Source organism: Zootoca vivipara, chromosome 14 (genome assembly GCF_965207765.1).
Source record: "Zootoca vivipara chromosome 14, rZooViv2.hap1.1, whole genome shotgun sequence".
Lineage (NCBI taxonomy): Eukaryota > Metazoa > Chordata > Lepidosauria > Squamata > Lacertidae > Zootoca > Zootoca vivipara.
In genome coordinates this window covers 12,453,006-12,479,917 of record NC_142597.1, presented here as the reverse complement: position 1 = coordinate 12,479,917, position 26,912 = coordinate 12,453,006, and the positions used below count along the sequence as shown (strand labels likewise).

The following is a 26,912-nucleotide window of genomic DNA, read 5'->3' as shown; positions in this document are numbered from 1 at the left end:
TAGAGAGTGAGGAGATTTCTCTTGGAGAAATCATCTTTCGGATAATGAGAGGGACATATCCGGAGGGCCAACATAGCTTTCTCTTGAAGCAGGTGGTAGGCAGATGGACCTGGCTGTCAGGCTGACTGATTGCCCATCTCCCAAGGTGGAACAACTCACAGCGTGAGGATCCATCTTGGTTCTGGGTTCCACATGAAGGGGAAGAGAAGCCAGACTTGATTCTTCCTGGGCCACTTCAGAACTGACTTTGAAACCAATTGCAAAAAAGAGGGGATTTATTCTATGGATTTAGAAGCATCGCTAGCTTGATTTAATATAAAGTGGCTTATTGCACACCCTCATCTGGGAAAGGGCCGTAGCTCGAGCACAGAGCATCTGCTTTGCATCAGAAGGTCCCAGGTTCAATCCCCTGGAAAAGACCCCTGCCTGCAACCCTGGAGAGCAGCTGCCAGCCAGTGCAGGTGACACTGAGCTAAATGAACCAGTGGTTTGATTTCATGTAAGGTGGCTTCTAGGGCTCATCTCATTAAGCTTCTAAGTTAGATCGTGATTATCTTTTGCCTAGGTCAGCTTCCTCTTTTCCTCCTCCTCTTGTCAAAAATAAATTGCGATCTCTCTCCACCATAACAATGTGCACTGATGGAGCTGTATAAAGAATGTAATCATCAAGTACCTGTAGCCTTTATGCAGGACTTAGTTGGCAGGTTTCCCCACTCTGATCTTCCTTGCTCGACAAACTTTTGAGTGAGTGGTTTGACCCTCCTCTGCTCCACTTGCTTCCTCATGGGAAAACGGTTTCTTTTCTGATGCTCAGCTCCGTGGATCTCATAGTCACATGCACTGCAGTCTGGGCAAACAGAAACCCGATATATTTAGCCATCGGAATAACTTTGAGAAAGATGCAGTATATTTTCCCTGGCCAGCTGAGCCTGTCTGTCTGAATGACACACACTGCAGTCAAATGAGAGGTTATTGTGTTTGCAGAACTCCTGGATGTGGTGCTTCTGTTTTTGTCTGAACTTCTTAGCCCCGTGCTTATGCATATTTCAAAATCGATGATTCAGTAAGTTTCCACCCAACCAGTATTACCGGTACTTTTGTGATGGTCCTCGCTGACACTTTTCCCAGTATCTGAGTACTGGCACTATATTACCTTAAAAATGCCTGCTCCTTGTGGCATTTCTGAGAGATACTTTGCTTTCTGTTGTTGTTGTTGTTGATGATGATGATAAGAAATTTATACCCTGCCCATCCGGCTGGGTTTCCCCAGCCACTCTGGGCGGCTCCCAACAGAATATTTAAAACACCAAACATTAAAAGCCTCCCTGAACAGGGCTGCCTTCAGATGTCTTTTAAAAGTCAGGTAGTTGTTTATTTCTTTGACATCTGATGGGAGGGCATTCCACAGGGCGGGCACCACCACTGAGAAGGCCCTCTGCCTGGTTCCCTGTAACCTCACTTCTCGAAGGGAGGGAACCGCCAGAAGGCCCTCAGAGCTGGACCTCAATGTCTGGGCTGAATGATGGCGGTGGAGACGCTCCTTCAGGTATATTGGACCGAGGCCATTTAGAGCTTTAAACATCAGCACCAACACTTTGAATTGTTAATTTAAGAAAGCCTTGGCTCAGTGGCAGAACACATCGGTTGAATGCAGAATGTTCCACATTAGGAAGGAACAAGAGGAAGCTGCCTTGTACTAAGTCAGATCATTGGTCCGTCTGGCTTGGCATTGGTTACTTGCAGTAACTCTCCAGGATTTGAGACACAAAGTTCTCTCAGCCCTGTCTGGAGATGCTGGGAATTGAACCTTGGATATTTTACATACAATGCAAAATTGTATGTAAAATACACTGTAGTTTTTGTGCTCAGGGTGCCCTAAAGTCTTTATGCTGACCTTACCAGTGGGGCTGTTCACCAGTTAAGAACACTGTAGCTGATTAAATCAAATGTATTTGTTTACAGACAGCTCCCCATTTGCACGGGGGTGGTGTTTCTGGGGTATTGCGCCCTTGCATGAAATCAGGTCGGATTGGAAACCCATTGTAAAAGCATGCAAATGCTCCACCCTTTTAGTGACATTTCAATGACATCTTTATGACATTTCCAGGTCACTTCCGGGTTCGGCGCTGTGCGCACGTATCTGCTGCACCTAAAATGGGAGTTGCCTGTATTTTTTAAACGCTTAGATCGGAGATGGGGAGCTTTTGGGCCGCCAGATGTTGTTGGATTCCAACACCCAGACAGCGTGTCTGAAGGTCAGAGGTGATGGGAGTTGTAGTCCAACACTCTCTGGAGTCTCATAGGTTCTCCCCCTTTGGTTTCAACCACCTGTCAATGTACATTTCCCTGAGCAGTGTACTTACAATGAAAAACAACCCACTTGCAATGGGGGGGGGGAGTGGAAATTAAAAATAAGAAACGAGCTGGGATCTGACAAACAGCTGAGATGAAACAGTTTGTACTGAAGGCACAACAGCAAAGAAAGAAGGAAATACCTTAACAAGTTGCTTCAAAAAGAAAACAGGAAGAGATCCTTTAATTTTCGTTGCTTCTGCTCATTGATCAGACAGTTGTTTGGAAATTATGTGGCAAATTTTCTTGAGAAAATACATATAGTGAATTGTCATGGGATGGCTATGCCAAATAAAGCAGATAATAATAATATTATCTACAATAAAATATTATAGTATTATAGTATATAATATTATCTATAATAAAATATTATCTATAATAAAAGCAGATAATAATAATAATAATAATAATAATAATAATAATAATAATATCCTATGGGCCTTTGATGGGGGAGAATTTCAGAGCTTTGGGGTATAACAGAGCATTTTTCCTTGTGGACGTCACTCCAATTGCCATGTGAGATAGAATTTTAAGACCGACCACCCCTGGAATATCTTAAATGTCAGGAGACTTAACATCTGTAGTGTGTGAGTGCCTTTCAGGTGGTTGATTGCATACCAAGCATTTTCTTCAAGTTGTTGACCAAAGCATGATATAATGTAGAATTTAACCAACCGATCCACATTGTGGTAATCATTTGTATATAAGACCCCAAATAGTAGCTTCAAACAGTAGCTTCAAAAATTAAGCTCGCGACTGTCCCCTTCCGTTTTGACCTCTGTCACTAAACTTTGTCCCCACAGCTCAATTAACTAAAGCTGTTGGTTTGACTTGAGCGATTCATTGATTAATTAACTGATGGGAAAATCCAATACAAGGATTAGTGAGCAATTTCTTGGGGTGATACCTGCGTCCTTATATAACTCTGGTGAATCATTCCACAATGAGCTCGTTTACACTGTTCCATGGGTGTGGTCCTTTCTTTGCTGGCTATTAACATAAAAAGCACAGCTGAAACCTTATCAGGAAATCAGGCCCATAGCCTGATGTTATTCCTTAAACATTCCAAAGATGGGTTATGCTTCCAAGGATATCACATGTTTATCTGCTCTCAAATATTTGATTGCCATTTTTTAAAAAAAACTTAATTTATACTTAATTTATGGCTGTGCCATTGATACCAGGGCCAACCAATCAATGCTGAGCAGCCTTGAGAAGGTTTTGCCATGAAGACTCGGGCCAACCCTTCAGCTCTGAGCTCTGGTGGTTTTGTGACAGGTCACAGGGGCTGGCCGATCAACATCGTGCACCTGAAAACCAGGATGGGTATCCCCTAAGCTTGAGCCAAGGGAAGAAAGTCATTTCTTTGAGGGAAGAAAGATCCACTCCTTGGCACCTCCACGTAGTGCTCGGAGAGGACCTTTCCTGGAACCCTAGAGAGCGGGTTGGGCAAGGCGTCCCATTGTTCTTCCTTCCCAATTGAAACTGGCTCTGGGACGAGTCATAATAATCTTCTCCTCCCACTCCTTCATGGATTGAACTTCACAACTGGTTTGGGTGGTAGCCCAGCCAGGTCTTGCTCACCGGGAAGTCTAGAATGAAGAGAGGCGAGATGCATCCCAGAAACACCCCCAAATTTGAGTTGACTCAGACAATCAGGATCCCTGGCTTGCTTACTTGGGAATGAGCAGTGAGGAAGACTTTGTTCCTACAGCTCTTTTGGGGATGTGTACCATCAGTTGCCAGGGGACTGAGGTTAGCTATCCTGATGGTCTTGGTGTAGGGCTAAACTAGATGAGGCACTATGACACAATAATTGTGTGCATGGCTTTTTTAAAATACATCACAGGTGGAAGAGGGGGGCAAGTTGGAATTGGACCATGGCTTAAGGGTACAGTGGTACCTTGGTTCTCAAACTTAATCCGTTCCGGAAGCCAATTCCAAAACCAAAGTGTTCCAAAACCAAGGCGCGTTTTCCCATACAGTAGTAATGCAAAACAGATTACAGTGGTGCCTCGCTTAATGAATGCCCTGCTTAACGAAATTTCCGCTTAACGAAAGGTTTTTTCTAGTGGAGGTTGCCTCGCTTGACGAATTCGTTTTACGAAAAATTCATCTAGTGAATCGCAGTTTCCTATAGGAATGCATTGAAATTCAATTAATGCGTTCCTATGGGCAAAAAAAAAATTCAAAAAAAATATTCAATGCATTCCTATGGGATTCGCTAGACGAATTTTTCGTTATAAGAAAAGACCCGTGGAACGAATTATATTCGTCTAGCGAGGCACCACTGTAATCCATTCCAGACTTTTGAAAACAACCCCTAAAACAGAAATTTAACATGAATTTTACTATCTAACGAGGCCATTGAGCCATAAAATGAAAGCATTAAACAATGTACTGTACTATAAAATAAATAAGACAGTATTATAGATGATAAAAATTTAAAAAAATAATAATTCTTACCTGCACTGATGATAGTCATTGTTTGGATGGGGGGGGGGGCTTTTATCCATTTCCGCAGTCAATCAATCACCAAGTGAATAGGGTTCCACACAGTCACAAAAACAGATTAACCGAAAAAGCCTCAAAAACAAAAACGCAAAATAAATAGCAAAAACAAAAGCGCCAAACTTAATCTGTTCTGGAAATCCGTTTGACTTCTGGAATGTTTGAAAACCAAGGCGCAGCTTCTGATTGGTGCAGGGCCCTGGAAACAATAGCCGACAACCGCATTGGACGTTCGGCTTCCGAAAAACGTTAGAAAACCAGAACACTTACTTCCGGGTTTTTGGTGTATGGGAACCAAGACGTTTGAGAACCAAGTTACCACTGTATAAGGATAAAGGCATTAATGCTTTGCCCTCAATGTTCTTCTGATCTGGATCGGGAGTCCTCGTTTTCCCTGTGTTTTTGGTGTGTGTTTTTTGCATTGAGAAACAAGCTCCAGTTTGCTCCAATGGGAAAACATTTTTACCAATGCAAATGGCAGATACAGGTTCCCCGATCTGCCTTAAGAACATCCCGGGACAAACCTCACCTCCATCTCACATGCCAGAGCCCAAATCCCGATCTGGCTAATTACTTGAATGGCGTCGTATCTAGTTTGACCTTTAGGTGGAGACCTTTAGGGGTCTTCACTGTGCAAAACAGGATGGCAGACCTCAAAGCTCAATGGGGGATTGGTTACTCCTGCCTCTCGCCCTTGCTTGCCTCACAGAGTTGTTAGGAAGGAGGGGGAAAGAAAGGTATTGTGGCCACCTATCTAAGCTCTGAGCTCCCTGAACTACGAGGAGTATGTGTATGTGAGCTCTTGCAGCCAGTTGGAAGCCACGGAAGCCCATGTTGGATGTTTGGCTTCCAAAAGAATGTTTGAAAACTAGAACAGTCACTTCTGGGTTTCGATAGTTCGGTAGCCGAAACGTTTGAGAACTAGGTTGTTCGAAAACCAAGGTACGACTGTACAGAATTAAATTGAACATAAATTAGCAGGCAGTTTCAAAAGTCAAGTAATTGACATAATGTAGTCGTGTGTGTGTGTGTGTGTGTGTGTGTGTGCTGAAATTGCCAGTGCCGTATTTAGTATCACCTTCATCATTATATTTTTGCCTTGATAAAGGAATAAGGAAAAAAATAATTCTGTCTTACTCAAATTTTAAATCAGAGCTCTGTTTCACTCAATAAAGTCTAGGGATTTATTGCATCTTGAAATTTGCCAATATAGTAAGAAATAATAATAATAAAAACATTCCATTTCTCTATGGATTTTTAGTGGGTGGTTGCCAACTAAGTTGAACTTAGAGTTGGACCGATTGAAATTAATGAACCTCAGTTAGATGTGTCTGGTCCGAGTAGGACAGTCATGGATTCCCTCAAAGAATCCTGGGAACTGTAATTTTTAAAGGGTGCTGAGAGTTCTTAGGCCCCTTACAGTCTGCAGAGAGGCTTTCTTCTTCCCAGGGTACTCTGGGAATTGCAACTCTGTGAGGGGAACAGGAGAACTCTCCTAACGTTTCCCAGAATTTTTGGGGGAGGAAGCCATTACTATTTAAAGCGGTATGATACTGCTTTATATGCATAGTGCAGTTGGGGCCTAGCATTAGATACAACCCATTGGTTACAACCCATTATTCTTCTTATAATGATAAGGCTTTGTGCATAATGCTAACTTTGGCTTAACTAGCTGTGTGTTTTTCCCCCCTCTCCTGCTTCTTCCACCCACCCACTAGGTCCTCAATGGCTTGGCACAAACGACGGGATGGCCCTCGGTAGTGACGTGTGTTGGCAACTGGTTTGGAAAGGGGAAGTGAGTCTCGTTTCCTAATATCTGCCCAGCTGTGTCTTGTGGGTGGTTGTTTTGCTTTCAAGTGCCAATAGCTTAATCCTCATCCCAGGAGGAAGTACCAGATTTATTCCCTCGCGAAAATGGAAAATATCACCCTGCGCTGAAAAATGAGGCCGTGACCTGATTGTGGCACCATCATGGGGCTTAAAAAAAAAAAATCGCATATGCATTCCTGCCTTTTCGTGAATGGCATTGTGTTAAATGTTTGATGGAGTGTGTTTTTCAAAATAGCTTTTTGATGTACTCCACCCAGAGTTATGGGGCAGCATGAAAGTACAGTTAATAAACCAGTACTGCATAGCTGCCAAGTACCCCGTTTTCCCCGTGAAAACCCCGATTTTACTTACCTTTTCCCGGTGGCCCCCCGTATCACTTCGTCTCCCGTTTTTCTCCATTATTTTCTCCTGCCGGCGGCCATTTTTTTTATTTCTGATTTGCCCTTCTATGGGCACAAAAAATGGCCACCGCCGGCTTCAAAAGTCGCATCTACGCATGTCCGGAAGTGCATAGACGCGACTTCCGGTGTCGGCGGCGGCCATTTTTGGTGCCCATAGATGGGCGGAGCGACACCGGAAGTTGCGTCGCCGCACTTCCTGACATGCGTACAAGCGACTTTTGAAGCCGACGGCGGCCATTTTTGGTGCCCATAGAAGGGCAAAGCAACACCGGAAGTTACGTCGACACAACTTCCGGTGTCACACGGCTGCCGGTCCCGGATTCTGCAGTCCGGGACTTGGAAGGTAAGGTACTGTAATACAAAAGTAGCTTGGAGTATCTTCACAACAACCTTGTGAGGTAGGCTAGGCTGAGCAATCACGACTTGCATGAAGCCAACCAGTGAGCTTCATGGCTGGGCAGAGATTTGAACCGGGATTGCCTGAATTCCAAGTTTGGCAACCCTCTGCTCGTTAAAAGATTCTGGTATCAGGCCTGAGCCGTGGAAGGCAGGCAGAGGTGAGCCCAGGACCTGACAACTGGGAGCCATGGGTCACCCCAGTAGTCAGGACCAAAGGGCAAACGAGCAGGAGGCAGGGTTGAGGGAGGAGCAACCATGAATCATGGTTTGCAATCAGTGGTCAAACCAGAATGAGAAACCATGGTTGAAAGAGGGTTTGCAGACCATGATTTGTGAATTCAGACATCATACCAAACCATAGTTTAAATTTTGGTAAGCATGGTTTGGACACCATTTCTGAATTGAGCCTGAGGGTTTACAACTGGCAATAACAGTCAGAACGAGAAAGCATGGTTTAATGGGGGTTTGCAAGCCATGCTTTGTGCTAGCTATGGTTGGGAATGTTGTCTCAATGGACAAACCGTAGCTAAAGGCACTGTTTCTCCAAAGATTGTTGTGCCATGGAATTAGGAGTGAATTTCTGAAGCTAAAAGCTGATAGGAAGGGAACTGGTTTGCCAGCTGCATGCTCAGAAACTCAAGCTATGGTTTTGGTTCTAAACTATGATCGGTGCAGACTTTGGACTTGCTGAACCATGTCTTTTATCTCTTACCAGACGGGGCTTAATCATGGGCATCTGGAATTCGCACACATCTGTGGGAAACATTTTAGGATCCTTGATTGCTGGTGCCTGGGTTTCAAACGCCTGGGGCCTGTCGTTCATCGTGCCTGGGATCATCATTGCCAGCATGGGCGTCATCTGCTTCTTGTTCCTCATTGAATGTGAGTATAGACTGAGCCAAAATGTCTCCCTGCACCCAAACACACTTGGCAAAGTTGGTGGCACTTGGGTACAGGGACACAAACACGAATGAAGTCTGATGCAGAATTGGCAGCAGCAGCAGCAAAAACACTCACTTAAACCCAAGAGAGTTCAGGAAGTGTTGCCCTCTCTCTGATTTGACTTCGTGGCGACAACATTATGTGATTATATGTTGTTGTTGTAAAGCCAACTCAGAGTGAGGGCAAATGCTTTCTGACCTTACCAGACCCATAGAAGAGGAGGTGGAGACAGTAGAAAAACACAAGGAGGAGACAGCTTTGTGAAATCTTCTAGTCTCCCCACTGCCATCCCAAGCCCTCCGTTTTGATGCAGAAAAAGTTCTGAAAATAATTTTTGGCTCAGCCCTATATGTACACCTGCCAACTCTTGCTTTGGGAGTGTTTGGGTGAAAACCCAAGGAAGTGATTTCTGCTTTTATAAAATCCATGATATTTACTTCTGCCTAAACTCCTTTAGGACCAGGGTGTTAGCCAAAGAGGGGATGCAGTTTATAAGCAATGTGTGCCTAATAGGAGCATATCTAGATAACATAGTTGTGGTAAGAAACAGCAGTTCACCAAAGTGAGGGGGCACGGGGGGGGGGGAGGGAGAGAGAGAAGCAAAGAGAGGACCTGAATGCAAATGTCAGAGTTGTCTCAAATAGCCTCATAAAAGCCAAAACAATCAAACGGAATATGCATGTGGCTTATTGGACCATGCAGTGTTTAAAAGGAGCAATAGAAACCTAGAGCGGAATCACTGAGGTGGCAATGAACTAGTCTTGTGTCAAATTGGGGAGCATTGCTTTTGACCTACATAGGACTTGAGTGGACGTGGGTGGTGCTGTGGTGTAAACCACTGAGCCCTTCGGCTTGCTGATCAGAAGGTCGGCGGTTTGAATCCCTGCGACGGGGTGAGCTCCCGTTGTTCGGTCCCAGCTCCTGCCAACCTAGCAGTTCGAAAGCATGTCCGGCAGGAAGGTAAACGGCGTTTCTGTACGCTGCTCTGCTTTCGCCAGAAGCGGCTTAGTCATGCTGGCCAGATATCTGCGGACAAACGTTGGCTCCCTCAGCCAGTAAAGTGAGATGAGTGCCACAATCCCAGAGTCATCTGCGACTGGACTTAACTGTCAGGGGTCCTTTACTAGGACTTGAAACCTCTGACCATCCCTGAATTTCATTTCACGAGTGGTAGACGAGCAGATGTTGCCACCTAGTGGTAGAAAGCACTTATAACTGCTTTCTTCTCTGCCCTGGCACGATGTATTTTTCTTAGGGTGCAAAAGAGGCTTTCTGTGCCTTCGGAGCGCCGAATGCAGCTGGACTGCATCTCCCATGATCTCTTCCCATTGGGCATTCTTCTTGGGGCTGATGGGAGTTGGGAGTCCAACAACATCTGGAGGGCCACAGGTTCCCCATCCTTGCTGGAAGTCCATCAAAATAGCCACAGTGACAGATATTCATGATACTGGATGCCAGTTGCAGGGAACCACAAATGGGGAAAGTGCTGCTGTGTCCAGTTTTCAGGCTTCTCGTTGGTCACTGTGAGAAGAGGATGCTAGATTAGATGGACCACAGGTCTCATCCAGCCAGGCACTAATTACCTGATTTCCGAACTGGAATATATTTTATAAAACACGCACCCCGGTTGCTGATGTCATTTTGCTCTGAATGAAAGGTGTGCTTTTATAATACAGTCTCCTCTCCACTTCAGATCCCGAAGATGTCGACTGCAGCCCTCCTCTCCATCATGTAAGTTTTGCACACACATACCCTTATGTTTCAATCCTTTGCACATTTACCGGGGAGCAAGCCCCATTAAATTTAATGTGACTTAGAGTTTCTCCCACTCACAGTGAACAGCTGTTTCTTCTTCCTTTCAGTATGGAGCATAATGCGCTACTGGAGAAGGGAGGGAGGGAGAAGGAGGACTACTTACAGTGGTGCCTCGCAAGACGAAATTAATTTGTTCTGTGAGTCAATTCGTTTTGCGAAAAATTCGTTTTGCGAATCCCATAGGAATGCATTGAATTCCCCCCCATAGGAACGCATTAATTGAATTTCAATGCATTCCTATGGGAAACTGCGATTCGCTAGACAAATTTTTCACAAAGCGAATTCACAAAACCCATTCGTCTAGTGAAAAATTCGTCTAGCAGGGCATTTGTCTAGTGAGGTACCACTCTATTTACATTGGACTACGGGTGGCACTGTGGGTTAAACCACTGAGCCTTGGGCTTGCTGATCAGAAGGTCGGCGGTTCGGATCCCTGCGACGGGGTGAGCTCCTCAAGTGCACCTCAAGTGCAAGTAGATAAATAGGTACCTCTCTGTGTGCTGCTCTGGTTCGCCAGAAGTGGCTTAGTCATGCTGGCCTCATGAGCCGGAAGCTGTATGCCGGCTCCCTCGGCCAGTAAAGCCAGATGAGCGGCGCAACCCCAGAGTCGTCTGCAACTGGACCTAACGGTCAGGGGTCCCTTTAGCATCATGTGCAGCTTTTACAATTTCAGATTTCTGCTTCTCGTGCATTGCTTCGGGAGCCCTTTGCTGAAAACTGCACTATTAAATCTGAATTTGCAAGCTGCAACCTTCAGTACCTCGCACAGCCCTGCAGCCTCCCCTCTCTACCTCTCTGATCATTGCAGACGGAGTCTGATGGAGCTGAGGCTCTCCCATCTTCCTTATGAACCAAAATAAGCCAACTCATTGGCCAACTCATCTGGGGTTGCGCGCTCATCTCGCATTATTGGCCGAGGGAGCTGGCGTATAGCTTCCAGGTCATGTGGCCAGCATGACAAAGCCGCTTCTGGCAAACCAGAGCAGCACATGGAAACGCCGTTTACCTTCCCGCTGTAGCGGTTCCTATTTATCTACTTGCATTTTGACGTGCTTTCGAACTGCTAGGTTGGCAGGAGCTGGGACCAAGCAACGGGAGCTCACCCCGTCACAGGGATTCAAACTGCCGACCTTCTGATCAGCAAGCCCTAGGCTCAGTGGTTTAACCACAGCACATGTTTTGGTTTTTTTTAAAAAAGAATAAGTTGTTTTAAACATTTTGATGCAGGTCCCACTTGTGCCAGCCACACAAGTGGCCTGACTTGGAAGGAAGTTCCATATCTCAGGGGCAGAACATCTGCTATGTACACAGATTCAATCCTTGGCATCTCTGGGGTAGTAGGGGCTGAGAGAGACCCCCATCTGAAGCCCCGGAGAGCGGCTGCCAGCCACTCTAGAGGAAACAAAGCTGGATAGACCAGTTGTTGTTGTTGTTTAGTCATTTAGTCGTGTCCGACTCTTCGTGACCCCATGGACCATAGCATGCCAGGCACTCCTGTCTTGCACTGCCTCCCGCAGTTTGGTCAAACTCATGTTCGTAGCTTCGAGAACACTGTCCAACCATCTCATCCTCTGTCGTCCCCTTCTCCTAGTGCCCTCAATCTTTCCCAACATCAGGGTCTTTTCCAAGGATTCTTCTCTTCTCATGAGGTGACCAAAGTATTGGAGCCTCAGCTTCACGATCTGTCCTTCCAATGAGCACTCAGGGCTGATTTCATTAGGAATGGATAGGTTTGATCTTCTTGCAGTCCATGGGACTCTCAAGAGTCTCCTCCAGCACCATAATTCAAAAGCATCAATTCTTCAGCGATCAGCCTTCTTTGTGGTCCAGCTCTCACTTCCATACATCACTACTGGGAAAACCAGTGGTCTGACTCAATAAAGAGCAGCTGCTTCTTTATTGAAGCATCATATCTGCATCCAAACTCCTGAGGTGTTCCTTTGTTTGCTTGGTGTCTCTCTCAGGCTGCCGGCTTGGAAGAGAAAGGTCTCGAGGCGGGCCACTCCATCAGCGACGGGAGCCTAAATGTTTCCAGCAACAGCCGAGAAAACATTGTGGACATGTCGGAAGGTAGCAAAGAATCGGCGGACGACCGGGAAGCCATTAGTTTCATTGATGCCCTCCGGATACCCGTGAGTACGGCCCCACAGGGGAGGGAGGGTGGGATGGCTGCGTCGTAAGAGGCTAGTTGCAGTGGTAGATCTCCCTTTGTTTCAGTTGACTACATTTATATCCCGGGGTGGGGAGAGAAGACTGGAAAGACAAGAAATTGAAATGGACAGGTGTGCTGTTGTGTGGATCAGACTGGCAGCTACACACCTGGCAGCTACTGTTTAGTAAGATGATGATGATGATGATAAATAGTAATTATTATTTATACCCCCCACCCATCTGGCTGGGTTATCCCAGTCACTCTGGGCGGCTCCCAACAGAATATTAAAAACACAATAAAACCAAACATTAATAAACTTCCCTAAACAGGGCTGCCTTCAGATGTCTTCTAAAAGTGAAATAAAAAAAATTCCTTCAGTAGCACCTTAAAGACCAACTAAGTTTTTATTTTGGTATGAGCTTTCGTGTGCATGCACACTTCTTCTAAAAGTGAGATAGTCATTTATTTCCTTGACTTCTGCTGGGAGGGCGTTCCACAGGGTGGGTGCCACTACCGAGAAGGCCCTCTGCCTGGTTCCCTGTAGCTTCACTTCTCGCAGTGAGGGAACCGCCAGAAGACCCTCGGAGCTGGACCTCAGTGTCTGGGCTGAACGATGGGGTGGAGATGCTCCTTCAGGCATACTGGGCTGAGCCCGGCAAAAGGAGAACAGGAGATCAGATCGTGAATTGACCTGTGCATGGGGGTCCATAGGCATTTATCCAGGGGAGGGTAAAGGCAAGCCCTGAATGGAGCCCGGTTTCTCACAAATATATATTTAAAACAAAACAGGAAGATGAATGACTGCACATAACCCCTTGTATCTCAGGTTCTGTGGGAATCGGTGGCTTGTGATTCGGGTGGGGGGCAACATCCCCCTTCCCACCCCCACGGACACCCATACCCCTGTGTCCTGCCTGTTTGGGGCTTTTGTCTTTGCAAAAACTGCCTTTTGTTAGCTGCTAATGGTTTTCCCCCCCTCTTTCCTCTGCAGGGCGTGGTGGAGTTCTCCTTTTGCCTCCTGTTTGCAAAACTAGTCAGTTACACGTTCCTTTACTGGCTTCCCCTCTACATTGTGAATGTGGGTGAGTTCAAGGAGCTTGTTATGGAGACTCCCAATTTGTGATCTGAGAACCTGCTTAAGGAAGTTTTTGCTGGTGGGATTTTCCAACGACTCGTGAGTCTCCCAAAGGCTGGCTTTAGGTCCGTGTCCTTCATCACACCTAAAGATGGGCCCGTTTTGTTTTAGTTTTTTTTTAAAAAAAATTTTTTTAAATAAAGAATCCAGGGGGACCTCATTTTATTTTGTTTTACTTTATTTATTGAGTGATAACAATCATTTTATGCTCCTGTTCAAGCCCTAACAAGCGCTTCTAAGAAAAGAAAATAGGACAGAATTAAAACAAAAGGAATTGAACAGCAGAGTTAAAACAAAAGACTAGAAGAGCAGAGCTAAAAGGCTTCCTTCTCAAAGTACTGTTGGCCCTATTTAGCTCAATACAGTGGTGCCTCGCTAGACGAAATTAATTCGTTCCACGGGTCTTTTCTTATAGCGAAAATTCGTCTAGCGAATCCCATAGGAATGCACTGGATTTTTTTCGAATTTTTTTTTTTTGCCCATAGGAACGCATTAATTGAATTTCAATGCATTCCTATGGGAAACCGCGATTTGCTAGATGAATTTTTCATAAAACACATTTGTCTAGCGAGGCAAGCTCCACTCGAAAAATCCGTTCGTTAAGCGGAAATTTCGTTAAGCAGGGCATTCGTTAAGGACCATTACACTCAATAAAGTGTAGTGGCATTTGCGGACAGGCCTGAGAGAAATCCGGGAGGGGGTGGGTTAAAATGTTAAGCTGACTCACGGGGCGTGCCTTGAGTTTGATTGACAGGCACTTCTAACTTAATGACCGCTCACTTTCGTTTTTGCCCAGTCCGTTGGAGAAGCTTCGAATCCCCACCCACCCGCCGCCGGTTTTAGGCCTTAGCCGACACTGCTTGCCCGATTAGCGGGGCTCGCTGTATTCAGGAGTTCAGTAGGAATTTTTCCACTTGGCTGATTGGCTGTTGCCAAGTGGTTTTCGCCTACTGACGAGCAATTTGTCACAACTTGTTAGGTTGGCCGTTAGGCTTTGGTTAAATGGTTTTGGAGGGACATGGCCTATAGGCCTATCCCCCAATTATTTGCTCCTTATAGAAGTATTCCGTTAAAGGAATCCTGGGGCTCAGGGACTCTAGTCCATCATCCGGCCTTAAGCAAGGATGGTGTGTCCAGTACAGAGCCGAGCCTCGGGGAACGCTCCTTGGGGGAAGGAGAGTACTGGGAAACCGTACCTCCAATCCCTTGGGGTGTTTACTTGACTTACCAACCGCGAGGTAAGTCGGAGTTGGTCCTGACCCAAATGGTCAGATGGAATTGGTCCTGCTCAACAGAGCAGATGGAATGGTCCTGACCCGGTGGTCAGATGGAAATGGTCCTGTCCCTTAGGGTGGACAGAAGGATTAACCAAAGCCTAAGCCAACACTCGAATTTAATTTGTATTTTAAATAAAGTTGTGGCCTAAAATTAATGCCAAAAACCAAAACCATAATTATTGTGTCCGTTGTGAGTTATTTGGGATTTCTTGGGGCCTTGTTACGCAAGCGAGGCACCACTGTAATGGCTACACTGACTTGGAAGTGTCTCTCTAAGAGTTTCAGGTGTAGGAGATGCCAGGGACTTTTTTGCATTCAAAACGTATCCTCTTCCATTGAGCTACATCTCCTGCCAACAAGCAGAGAGCTGCTTCCAGCCAAGTCAGGCCATTGATCTTATCTAACCCAGTTCTATCGACTCTGCCTGGCAGAAGCTGTACAGGGTCAAATACAGAGGGTCTTCCGCAACTGAGATGTCTTCTACTGGAGGTGTTGGTGATGGTGGAATGGAAATTTAATTCCATCACATTTTGATCCTCTGCTCATGCAGCCATTTCTCCTGCCCTTCTTTTTGCAGCTCACTTCACTGCGAAAAAGGCGGGGGATATGTCCACTCTCTTTGACGTCGGCGGCATAATTGGTTTGTTGCATCGATTTTCTTTTTTTAAAAAAAATAATTTTAGTAGTGTAATTATATTTGTGTACATAGATACCAAAACAAAACAAAACAAGATGAAGTCCGATGATCCAAAGCCAAAGGAAAATGAATATCCAGAACTTGTAACCGACAAAGCAAATTTAACAAGCTTCACCAAAGTCATATACGGCAACTGAAAATCATTGGGTTTCAAGCGCGACAAATGGGTTTACATTATCCTGGAGCTCATTGCTGCAGTAAATTATAAAAAAGACTCATTTTTTTCCTGCAAATGTATGTTACCTGGCTGTCCATCTTATCTGGTTCTCACCATATCTAGGAGCTTAACCATATATATGATGTCCCTTAGTCTGGTCGTCTGTTCTCGCATGGAAAAGGTCCTCGTTTTCTTCCAGTTTTGACAAATGAGCATTCCAACAGCAGTTAGCAAATATTGTACTAATTCTCTATCTATTAATACAATATCCTTAACATTTCTAAATGACAGAATTAGAGGAGCCATGGGTAAAGTATAGCCCATTGTTACTTCAACTTTAGGGCACATTCAAAATACGTTGCATTGATAGTGCATTCGGTAGAGCATGAGACTCTTAATATCAAGGTTGTAGGTTCGAATCCCATGTCGGGCAAAAATATTTCTGCATTGCAGGGGATTGGACTAGATGACCCTTGTGGTCCCTTCCAGCCCTACAATTCTAAGACTCTATTTTCACCTGTGCTTTCTTTGTTATCCTGGGGATAGGGCCAAAAAACAACACTGTGTATACAGCAGAGGTGGCTACTTGGGGTGAGGGGTTTATGAGTGGGCAAATTATAGCAAGGGTGGGCAAATGACTGACTTGGGGGAGGGAAGTTCTGCTTTTTTATTGGCACAAGAACCCCAAGATTCACTGCCTGGTGCAAAAGACTTGAGCTTGGAATGAAAGGATTCTGAACCCAAGAGTTTTCTCCCAGAAGACGTTGTGATGGCCACCAACTTGGATGCCTTTAGAAGAATCATGGATTTGTAGAGTTGGAAGGGACCGTGAGGGTCATCTAGTTCAACCCCCTGCAATGCAGGAATCTTTTGCCCAATGTGGGACTCGAACCCACAACTCTGAGATTAAGAGTCTCGTGCTGTAGCGACTGAGCTATCCTGAGAATTAGGCAGAATCCATGAAGGACAAGCCTATCGGTCACTGCTCTCCCACCCCTTCTGCGCATGCGTGTTTCCGCTCCCCCATGAAAAGAGCAGAAAAGAACTGTATGCCGGTCTACTGCCCCAAATGTTGTCACTTTACCCCCCACAATTTTCTGGGTTAAAGGGGCTGCAAATGTATTTCCTTCCTGCAAGCAATTTAAGATGGGAATGAGCACCAAGCTCCACGAGATTTCTGGACATGGCCTTCTCACCATGGAAAAGCTCAAATATAATGTGGAAATGAACAGTTAGTTGCATTAATTCCAGTGGGGATTCATTTAGCTTAACTCTGGAAAAGCGATTTGACGTTCACAGCATGTTATTCTTTGAAGGAGAACAGCTTGAAAATGATTGACAGGTGGCATTTAACTCAGAGTAGGCTCACTAAGATGTATAAGACTGAATCAGAAAAGAGCTGGAGATGCAAAGCGGTTGAGGGAATGTTCTTTTATATATGGCAGACTTCTAAAAGGGTAAAAGAGTATTGGGAAATGATATATAATGAATTGGGGGAAATGTTCGAAAGTACTCCCCCCCTCCAAACCAGAGTCCTTTCTGTTGGGGATAATTCAGACGGAATTTCCCAGGTGTCAAAAAAGGTTATTTATGTATGCCCCTAATGCGGCCCGTGTTGTTAGCCGAAAAATAGAAAACGAGCGAGGTCCCAGCCAAAGAAGAGTGACAACTTAAGTTGACGGAATATGTGCAGCTTGCAGACTTAACATATAGAATAAGAGAACAAGAAGAACATATGTTGAGAGAAGATTGGAAAACGTTTATTGAAAAGATGGGAAATAACTCTGTACAGCTGAAAACGCTGGCAGCATTAAGATAAATTCAACAGTGTAAATAAATTTTGATGGAATGGTATACAGTGGTATCTTTACTTGCGAATTTAATGCGTTCCGAACGCACATTTGTAAGTCGAAAAAACTTGCAAGTCGAATCCCATAGGAATGCATTGGGAGAAAAAATTCGTAAGTCGAAGCAACCCTATCTAAAAATTCGTAAGTAGAAAAAGTCCTATCTAAACAGCATCCAAGATGGCGGATGGAGCTCCATTCGTAAGTAGAAACATTCGTAAGTCAAGTCATTCGTAAGTAGAGGCACCACTGTATTTTTTGTAAAATATGCAGGGATTTATGATATGCAAAATGAACCATGGAAAGAGAAGAAGGGAAGTCACTGATATTTTAAGGATGTAAAAATGAGTACTTTAAATTGTAAAACAGAAAATCTAATATTTATTTGGCTTGCCAAAGACCATTGAGTGAGTCCATGGCTCTCAGACCTGACATTCTCTACCCTTTCCCAACATCCGAAAGTGAACTGTGACTTTGTTTGTCCTGCAGGAGGCATCATGGCAGGTCTCATCTCTGACTACACAGGTGGCAGGGCCACGACATGCTGTACGATGCTCATTTTGGCTGCTCCCATGGTGAGTTTCCCTATTTCACTTCCAGGTCCAGAGGCAGCAAGGTGATAAACGCCAGTTGTGTGTCCAGGCACTTTTAGACAGTCACTATTTTGGGGTCACATACCTGCAGCTTCAGGTTGTGGAATCATAGGTGGCTGGGAGGTCTTGCGCTACAAACCCACTTCCCCAAATGATTGAAACTTTTTTCAAGAGGTGATGGAGAAATGCACTGAAAAGGATGGGATACCACTTGCTTTGACACGACATCCTCTAACATCCCCGCAAACGAATGCTCATTGAAGAGCCAAGTCATCTGAGTTCCCTGCTAGCAAATTGAGATGAATGTTCAATAAACAAGTCACCTCTGTGAGCCCTTTGCTTACTTTAGTCACCATTTTTCTACACTGCCCTGTGCTGGCTAGGGCTAATGGGAGTTGTAGTCCAAAACATCTGAAGGGCACCAGGTTGGCAAAGGCTGAGCTGGAAAGTTAGAGAGGACAGGGCCAAATCCCAATGGGCCATAGTTTGATAGCCTCTCGCCTTTCCTATGCATGTCTCCCTATGCATGTCTTGACCATGCCCACCCGTAATAATGATAATTTATTATTATTGAGTTTGACCAAGCTGCGGGAGGCAGTGGAAGACAGAAGTGCCTAGCGTGCTCTGGTCCATGGGATCACAAAGAGTCGAACACGACTAAACAACAACAACAAATACCCCACTCATTTGTCTGGGTTTCCCTAGCCACTCTGGACGGCTCCTAACAAGAGTAATAATAATAATAATAACAATAAAGCAACAAAACATCAAAGATTAAAAATTTCCCTAAATAGGGCTGCCTTCAGATGTCTTCTAAAAGTCAGATAGTTGTTTACTTCTGATGGGAGGGCGTTCCACAGGGCGGGTGCCACTACCGAGAATGCCCTCAGCCTGGTTCCCTGTAGCTTCACTTCTCGCAGTGAGGGAACTGCCAGAAGCTGGACCTCAGTGTCCAGGCTGAATTATGGGGGTGGAGATGCTCCTTCAGGTATATAGGGCCGAGGCCGTTTAGGGTTTTAAAGGTCAGCACCTACACTTTGAATTATGCTCGGAAACGTACCAAGAGCAAATGTAGGTCTTTTTATGTTATGTGTTATGTGTTATGTGGTCTGGGCGGCCACTTCCAGTCACCAGTCTAGCTGCCACATTCTGGATTAGTTGTAGTTCCTGGGTCACCTTCAAAGGTATAGAGTACACCATACATTTAAAGCACCCCTTAAACACTCATCGCTTCCCCAAAAGATTCTGGGAGCTTTCGTTAAGTTTGCTCAGAGCTGTTAGAAGACCCCTATTCCCTTCACAGAGCTGAAATTCCTAGAGTTTCCTGGGACTGCTTGTTGAACCGCTCTGGAAATGCTCATTCACTGCCTTCCTTTCTCTTCTAGCTCTTTGTCTACAACCATGTTGGCCAGACTGGACTAGCAACGTCAATAGGTAAAGTTGCACTAATTTCTGGAGATTTTCACCACTGGCGTACACTGGCCTTCACCAAGAAACCTCTGAGCTAGTTCTCACATTACTACCAGACTCTGACGGTCCCTTTGTTGCTGTTCTTTATTCAGTTTTGTGCAAGGAAATAAATGTTCTCTGAATATATCGCCAGGCAATCTGGAGCTGGCAGCACGATATTGATTTGAGTGTCACCTTCCACTCTGCAAGGGAAGGCATTCCAGCTAGCAAATTGCCTCACAGACTTGGAGAAGACATTTAATCCCGCTCAAGCACCCATCTGTTGCATGAGGGGGGCTAATCCTGCTAGCCCTGCCCAGCCGCACGTGCTGCCCATGCCTACTGCCAACACAAGAGCCTGCCTTCTGTGGGAATGTTGAGGAAAGTAGGAGAGAATATATTGATGAGATATTATCCCTCCTCACGCTAGTAGCAGAGCACATTCCCATGCACATTGCTAGAGGCAAGTTGGTGGATTCGTTAGAATCATTTAAGTTGAGCAATCCGGATTTAATCCATTTAAGTTGAGCAATCCGGATTGAGCAAATTGGCTTGTCCGGATTGGATTATTCCTGGTAAACTTCCCTTTATTTCCCTCTTAAAAATAATAATAACATGGCAGTCTTCAGAAGATCGTATAAGAGCAGCAAAAGAGCCAAATAGCCAAAGATGAGTCAAAGAGGAAGATGGCTGCATGACTAGCCCTTTTATAGGGTCTGCCAGGGTCATGCCCATCTACCTGGTCACATACAGGGAGGATGGTCCAGACCAGGTGTGACAGGAAGTCCTCCTGGCTGGAGCAACATCCCCCTGTGTGTCCACTCTAGGCAACAGGAAATGTTGCATTTCACTGCTTCAGTGATGATCCATCCCACACCTACTGAGTCCGAACATTTGCCCATCTAGCTCAGTACTGTCCACACTGACTGGCAGCAGCTCTCCCCCTGGAGATGCTGGGTATTGAACCTGGGACCTTGCGTCTGCAGAGCAGATGCTCCCCCCAGTGAGCCACAGCCATTGTTTCCAATGCGCTTTTATCATTGACTTAAAATTGCTTTGGGGTTGTTCGTAGCAAAGTTGATTCGTAAATGGAAGCGAATGAATCAAGACGGCTGGTTTTTTTGTTCTTTCTTTCTCTCTGCAGTGATGTTAATTTTCTGCGGCGCCCTCGTCAATGGGCCTTACGCTCTCATCACAACTGCGGTGTCTGCGGACTTGGTAAGAATTGCCCCCAGAAGTTCTTGTTATTCACTGGGAAACATAAACATTCACTCCAGGGGCCTTTTGAGCTAACAACCCAGGTTGGCTCCCATACAATTCAGTGGCCCCACATTTGGACATTAGTCAGGATCCGTGCTTAAACCGAGAAGCCTCTCATTTCCTGTTTCATCCGGACTGGGAAACTAGGGTTACCAGCTTCTGAATCAGCCAAAAAATTAAATTATAGCTCACACATACCTTGCTGAGATATAATTCCAGATCTGATTGTCCAAAGTGGTTCATTGTCTTCTCTCAGGCTCGTCCTTTGCAACCATTTCTTATTCATCAATTAAGGGCATTCCTGTGACTTGAGCCTTTCTGGCCTTGAGCTCATTCCTAGAACAGGATTCAACACACAGGAGCACAGCACAGCAGTTTTCTTCTTTGGGCAACAGAATAGGAAATTCTTTCCATGGAGTGTAAACATGACACCTTGGCTGAGAGAGGAGGAGGAGGAGAGCTCTTGGCTCCCAGCACACAGCCTTCAAAACTTGGAAGAGATCTGAACTAATCTGGCACAGATCGGTTACACATTCTCCAGGTAGTCTGGTAAAAAAAAAATTTTTTTATTGGCTGTAAAATTGTCCCTTCGGCAAATCCCTCCTTTCATGGCAGCTGTTAGTGTACAAGAAAGGGGGGGGGGAGATGTAGTCAGGATGGTTTTAGAACAAATAATAATACTGGCTCAGAGCACTCTTGTTGCAGGGAGTGTTGCCTTGTCTAGAGGAAGCATTTTCAATGCAATCCCCTCCAAAAAAAGTTCATTGCAATTATATATACAGTGGTACCTCTACTTACGAATAACTCTACTTATGAATGTTTCTAGTTACGAATGGAGCTCCATCCGCCATCTTGGATGCGGTTTAGATAGGATTTTTTCTACTTACGAATTTTTAGATAGGGTTGCTTCGATTTACAATTTTTTCGACTTACAAATGTGCGTTTGGAACGCATTAAATTCGTAAGTAGAGGTACTGCTGTATTCAACATGTTTCCTTCAATGCATACAATTTTAAAATGATTTGAATTGGTTTTTAAAATACTTTTAAACGCCTTACAATTTAACAAAACTAACTCGTTTTGGAACAATCAATTCAAACCTAGATCTCTGGCCTGGCTCACACATATCATGCTAAAGCAAACTGTTTAGGGAAGTTTTTAATGTTTTATTGCATTATTTTTATTATTTTTATTATGTTGGGAGCCACCCAGATGGGCGGGGTATAAATAAATAAATATATTATTATTATTATTATTATTATTATTATTATTATTATTATTATTATTATGTGGCTCCAGTCATTTTACTGCTGTGCTGAACTAAGCTATGGTTTGGCTTACCACGTCATCTAAACCTCCTAACAGCTAACTAAAATCTGCTTTCCTGAAATTTCCGCCCACTAACCGGTTCCAGTCCTGCCCTCCAGAGCAACAGGAACCTTGTAATGTTCATTTGTGATGTTTTCCTTTAACCTTGTAATCTTTCTTTGCTTCCCCCCCCTTTCTTCTCCACCCCAGGGCACTCATGAATGTCTCCAAGGAAACTCAAAGGCCCTTGCCACCGTTACAGCCATCATTGATGGAACGGGATCTGTCGGTCAGTAGCTAAGAAGCTTAGGCCAAGTGTGGAACCTTTGACCCTCCAGGTGTTGTTGAACTACAACTCCCATCAGCCCCAGCCAGCACGGCCAATGGCCAGGGATGATGGGAGTTGCAGTCCAGCAACACCTGGAGGGCCATAGTTTCTCCACACCGGGCCTAGGAGTTAATTTGAGCCTAATCCAGGGTTTTGTTGTACCACAAAGGATACCATTATCCAGGGAGATGTGGTGATAACTGGCTACTAGTCCCACACCTTGGGCCCACTTCTGTCTCAAACCCAGCCAATATCAGCTCTGAATCTGCCCTGTGAACGGATGGGGCTAATTGCCGCATTGCTCACCCATATGACACAAATTTGCATGCAAGTGCACACAAGTACCTAACTCTGTACCTCAGCGGCAGAGCGCATGTTTCTTGAGCAGAATGTCCCCAGTTCAATCTGTGGCATCTCCAGGTATTGTTAGGAAACAGTCTTGCATGAAATCCTGGAGAGCTGATTCCAGAAGGCTGCGTCTGCCTCAAAAAGGTTTTTGTGGTTCCTCAAGGCTTCCCCAAATACATATATTTTTATTATTGTTTTTATTTATTTATTTATTTGTTCATTTTATTAATTAATTGCTCCTCTGATGGCAAAATACTTTATTTTCACTTCTTTAAAAAAAAGTAAATACTGATTGCTTCCTTTTCTTTTCAATTTGATCATATTTTTATTAGTTTTCAATTACAATTCAATAATAGCTTCATTATAACAATGCCAAATTATAACACCATTACTAATACCAATCATTCAGATACCAAATCACATAATTTAGGTGGCCCCCCTACATGCTAGAGTTGTTTTACTTTATGTGTTCCAAAATCTTTAATAACTTCAATTACACTCTGGTCAAAATAACAATCCCTTATACAACAACTTCCATTCGTATTGACACATTAAATGATTTATAAAATTGCAAGTGAGGCAATCAAACTATATCCTTGTTCTTCCTGTGTGTGACAATTATTCTGTCGGTGATGTTTCTTCCTCTCCTTGTAAAATGTTACACCTATCTTTTCCCGGTTCTTGCTGTTCTCCATCATGCCTTGGGCAGAGCTATACTGATTGCTTCCTTAGGTCACCCACTGTGATAATATAATGCCAAAAGACCTTTTGTGGCTCCCCAAATCTGTGATTTTTAAAGTAGTATCATCATCATCATCAAAATACCTTTTTAAGCTGACTGCTCCCCACTGTGATTCTGAATGCCAAAGGATTTTGGTTACCCTCTCAAACAACCCCCCACCCCAAGTAAACTTTTTTCTTTTTTTAAAGATGCCCACACCAACTTTGACACTGCAGCCTCCCTCACTTTGACATGTCCCCACCCCGAGAGTTGGGAAAGGTTAGCCCCCCCCCCCCCGGCTCTTGTAGACCCCGCTGAGGTGGATGGGACAATGGCTGGTTCAGTAGAAGTCCGTTTCCTGTGTTCCTATATGTATGAGACAAATCCATATGGCTCTTTAACATCCCTGGTCACACCCATGGTTCCCCGCTTCTGTGGGAAATCAACCTGTAAATCAGGGGGGTCAGCAAACTTTTTCAACAGGGGGCTGGTCCACTGTCCCTCAGACCGTGTGTGGGGCCGGACTATATTTTTTGGGGGGAAATATGAACGAATTCCTATGCCACACAAATAACTCATGTAAAAACATGCTGATACCCGGACCGCCCGTGGGCCAGATTTAGAAGGCGATTGGGCCGGATCCGGCCATCAGGTCTTAGTTTGCCTACCCATGCTGTAAATGGTCAATCTGTCAACAGCAGTCAGCCATGTTAGCTATGAACAGAACCCCCACATTCAGAGATCACCGAATGCTTTTGCCATCGTGCGCTTCTTGTGAGCTCAGGGTATAATGGCTGCCCCCCCATAAGATGCATAGTTCTGGCTAGAAGAACCTTCGCTGTAATCCAGCACAGCAGGTCTTTTATTGTTACCCATGAGTACATGTTGGTCGTCTCTAACTTCCTGAGCCTTCCTCCACCACCACCATGTAGGATTTGCAGACATAGGTTTTCTGCGCCATCTGTGCTAGAAGGAGCCTGCCTTCCATATTGCCATGAGCTGGACTTCGCTCTTGGCTGCTTGCTGATCCTTTGCATCATTCTTTTTTTCATTTTTGCAGGTGCTGCTCTTGGACCCCTGCTGGCAGGTGTGATCTCTAGCACCGGCTGGGACAATGTCTTCTACATGCTGATGGCCGCCGATCTCCTGGCTTGCCTAGTGAGTTTCCTTTTGCAGAGCATTCCACATCCATTCCTCTTTTAACTCAACCATTCTGTGAGACGCCCATGTCGCCTTATTGCCCCTGTCTCTACAGACTTTTGATATGGTGAACTAAGGGATCAGGAACTGGTGGCCCTCCAGATGATGATTGACTATGGGTTATATCCAGTGCCAATCCTACTCAAGGCTTGTCCTGTGTCACAACTAACTTAGGTCCATTTATTTCAAGGGGTCTCATCTGAGTAGGACTTTTTGGGGACCTGTAACTCCCCTCATCCCTGATGGTTGGCCATGCAAGCTGGTGTTGATGAGAATGGAGATGAACAAAGTCCGGAGGTCTCCTTCCCTGCTGTTAGCTAAGGGGTAAATCCTACCAAATTAAACCTCAGTTGGGTAAACGCTTGAGAAAAGCTGATATTGCTACACCAATCCTGACCTAAGTTGGGAACCACCTGCAGCTCAGTGGTAGAGCAGACAGTTTGCTTGCAGGAAGTCCCAGGTTGCATCCCCCACCATCTCCAGTCAAAAGGGTCTCAGGACAGCGACCTGAGAAAGAACCACAAATGAGATTCTGGAAAACTGCTGTCTGTCAAGAGTTGACAGTACTGGTCAAGGTAGACCAATGGAGAAATAGCAGCTTTATATGAAAACCTATCATGGGGTCTTTCCTTTCCAACTGCATTTGTCTGTGTATAATTTTGAAGAAGGGTCATAGCTCAGTGGTAGAGCTTTGCAGAAGGTACCAGGCTCAATCCTGGAGGGCTTGGAAAGACACCCATCTGAAACTCTGTGGAGAGCTGCTGTCAGTCTGTGTAGACCAGGCACCCCCAAAAGTGGCCCTCCAGATGTTTTGGGACTACAACTCCCATCAACCCTAGCTAACAGGACCAGTGGTCAGGGATGGTGGGAATTGTAGTCCCAAAACATCTGGAGGGCCGAGTTTGGGGGTGCCTGGTGTTTACACAGGTGACCATTGAGCTGACTCAGTATAAGACAATGGGTATGGACAGCATCTGTGGCTCGGTGGGGCAAGCAGGAGCAGTCCCCTCCTGCAGCAGATGGAAGCTTGAGTGGGATTGACCAATGGGTCTGAATAGGTATAAGGCAGCTTCTGGTGCCTTAAGCCCAGAGGCATCATTGCAACGTCATGGACAAACAAATGCTGGGCGAGCTGTCTGCATGCACCAAACAGCCACTGCCATCATTAATTCTGAGTATATCTTCCCCTTCCAGTTCCTTTCACGTGTGGTGTTCAAAGAAATACGAGGGTGGTGCGGCTCCTACAGAAGAAAACGAGGGTAGGTGTTTGCAGAGACTGGATATTTTGGAATGTATGACTCCAGGGACCTGTGGTTCACTGGTGCTTAAAAAAATTCCACCCCCAGATTCCCTTGAATTTTAAGTTTTACCAGCCTGTCAGTGAAGCCCTGTTGAATTCCCCTGCTTGGGCCAGTTGAGTGTGCACAAAGCAAAACAAGATGGCGGTGTTCTGTTCTGAAATGTGCTACGCTGGAATTGCATGGCGTGCTGTCAGAGTTACCTATATATGTGGAGGAAACACTACGGAGCATGCTTGGAAAATCCAGGATAGCGATGCTCCATTCTTGATGGGGCTTTTATCAGACATGGTTGTCATGTGCCAGCAGCTCATGGGGCAGTCATGCACAGACTGAAAGCATTCTCAAAATTCTCCTTCGCAAAATTAGCGTTTGACAATCTTACACGTTTTATTTCAGGAATAGCTAACCCCTCGTTTATGGCCTTGATCTGGCCTCACACAAAACTAATTCCGGTGGCAGCAAAAAGAAAATAAATATCAGGTAGATACAGAGCTGTGGTTGTGGATCCAGCACTGTAACAGATCTGTAACAGCACTGCAGATCATCCCGTTATGAGATTATTTCCCATCTTCAGTTGATCTGTATGTGTCCGATACATGGGAAAGTCCTGCTATGCTCAATGGGGTTTATTCCCAGGTAAGCATGGAAAGGATTATAACTTGAAACACACTGATTTCTCAGAACTTTTTCCAGTTAGTCACCCTCAACAAATGTTCCACAACCCAAGTGCTTTTGGAACTAAACATTGGAATTAAACAGTAGAGTTTCTGCTAGGGAAGACTACATGTGAAGCCCTGAGGATGCATGCAGGAGCCAGGGATCCTTGGGATTGCAGATGTTCTGACCATGCTCGGACCATGGTACCTCCACTTTAAAAGCCAAGAAGCGA

At 45.0% G+C, this 26,912-nt stretch overlaps 1 protein-coding gene across 5 annotated transcripts in view; it reads left to right on the top strand.

The window, feature by feature from the left end:
- The window catches only part of SLC37A2 (solute carrier family 37 member 2), a 58,004-nt gene that overhangs the window by 23,767 nt on the left and 7,325 nt on the right, over nucleotides 1–26,912 (top strand). For all 5 annotated transcript variants that reach the window (XR_004693978.3, XR_015947134.1, XM_035139150.3 and 2 more), the window contains exons 6-17: nucleotides 6,582–6,658; nucleotides 8,209–8,375; nucleotides 10,129–10,166; nucleotides 12,215–12,382; nucleotides 13,394–13,484; nucleotides 15,392–15,454; nucleotides 18,005–18,090; nucleotides 19,494–19,542; nucleotides 20,702–20,775; nucleotides 22,336–22,414; nucleotides 24,583–24,680; nucleotides 25,917–25,981. Coding sequence is in view for 3 of the 5 variants with exons in the window: in XM_035139150.3 (XP_034995041.1) it covers nucleotides 6,582–6,658; nucleotides 8,209–8,375; nucleotides 10,129–10,166; nucleotides 12,215–12,382; nucleotides 13,394–13,484; nucleotides 15,392–15,454; nucleotides 18,005–18,090; nucleotides 19,494–19,542; nucleotides 20,702–20,775; nucleotides 22,336–22,414; nucleotides 24,583–24,680; nucleotides 25,917–25,981 (1,055 nt within the window). In the remaining 2 variants the exon portion in view is untranslated. The remainder of the gene's footprint in view (nucleotides 1–6,581; nucleotides 6,659–8,208; nucleotides 8,376–10,128; nucleotides 10,167–12,214; nucleotides 12,383–13,393; nucleotides 13,485–15,391; nucleotides 15,455–18,004; nucleotides 18,091–19,493; nucleotides 19,543–20,701; nucleotides 20,776–22,335; nucleotides 22,415–24,582; nucleotides 24,681–25,916; nucleotides 25,982–26,912) is intronic.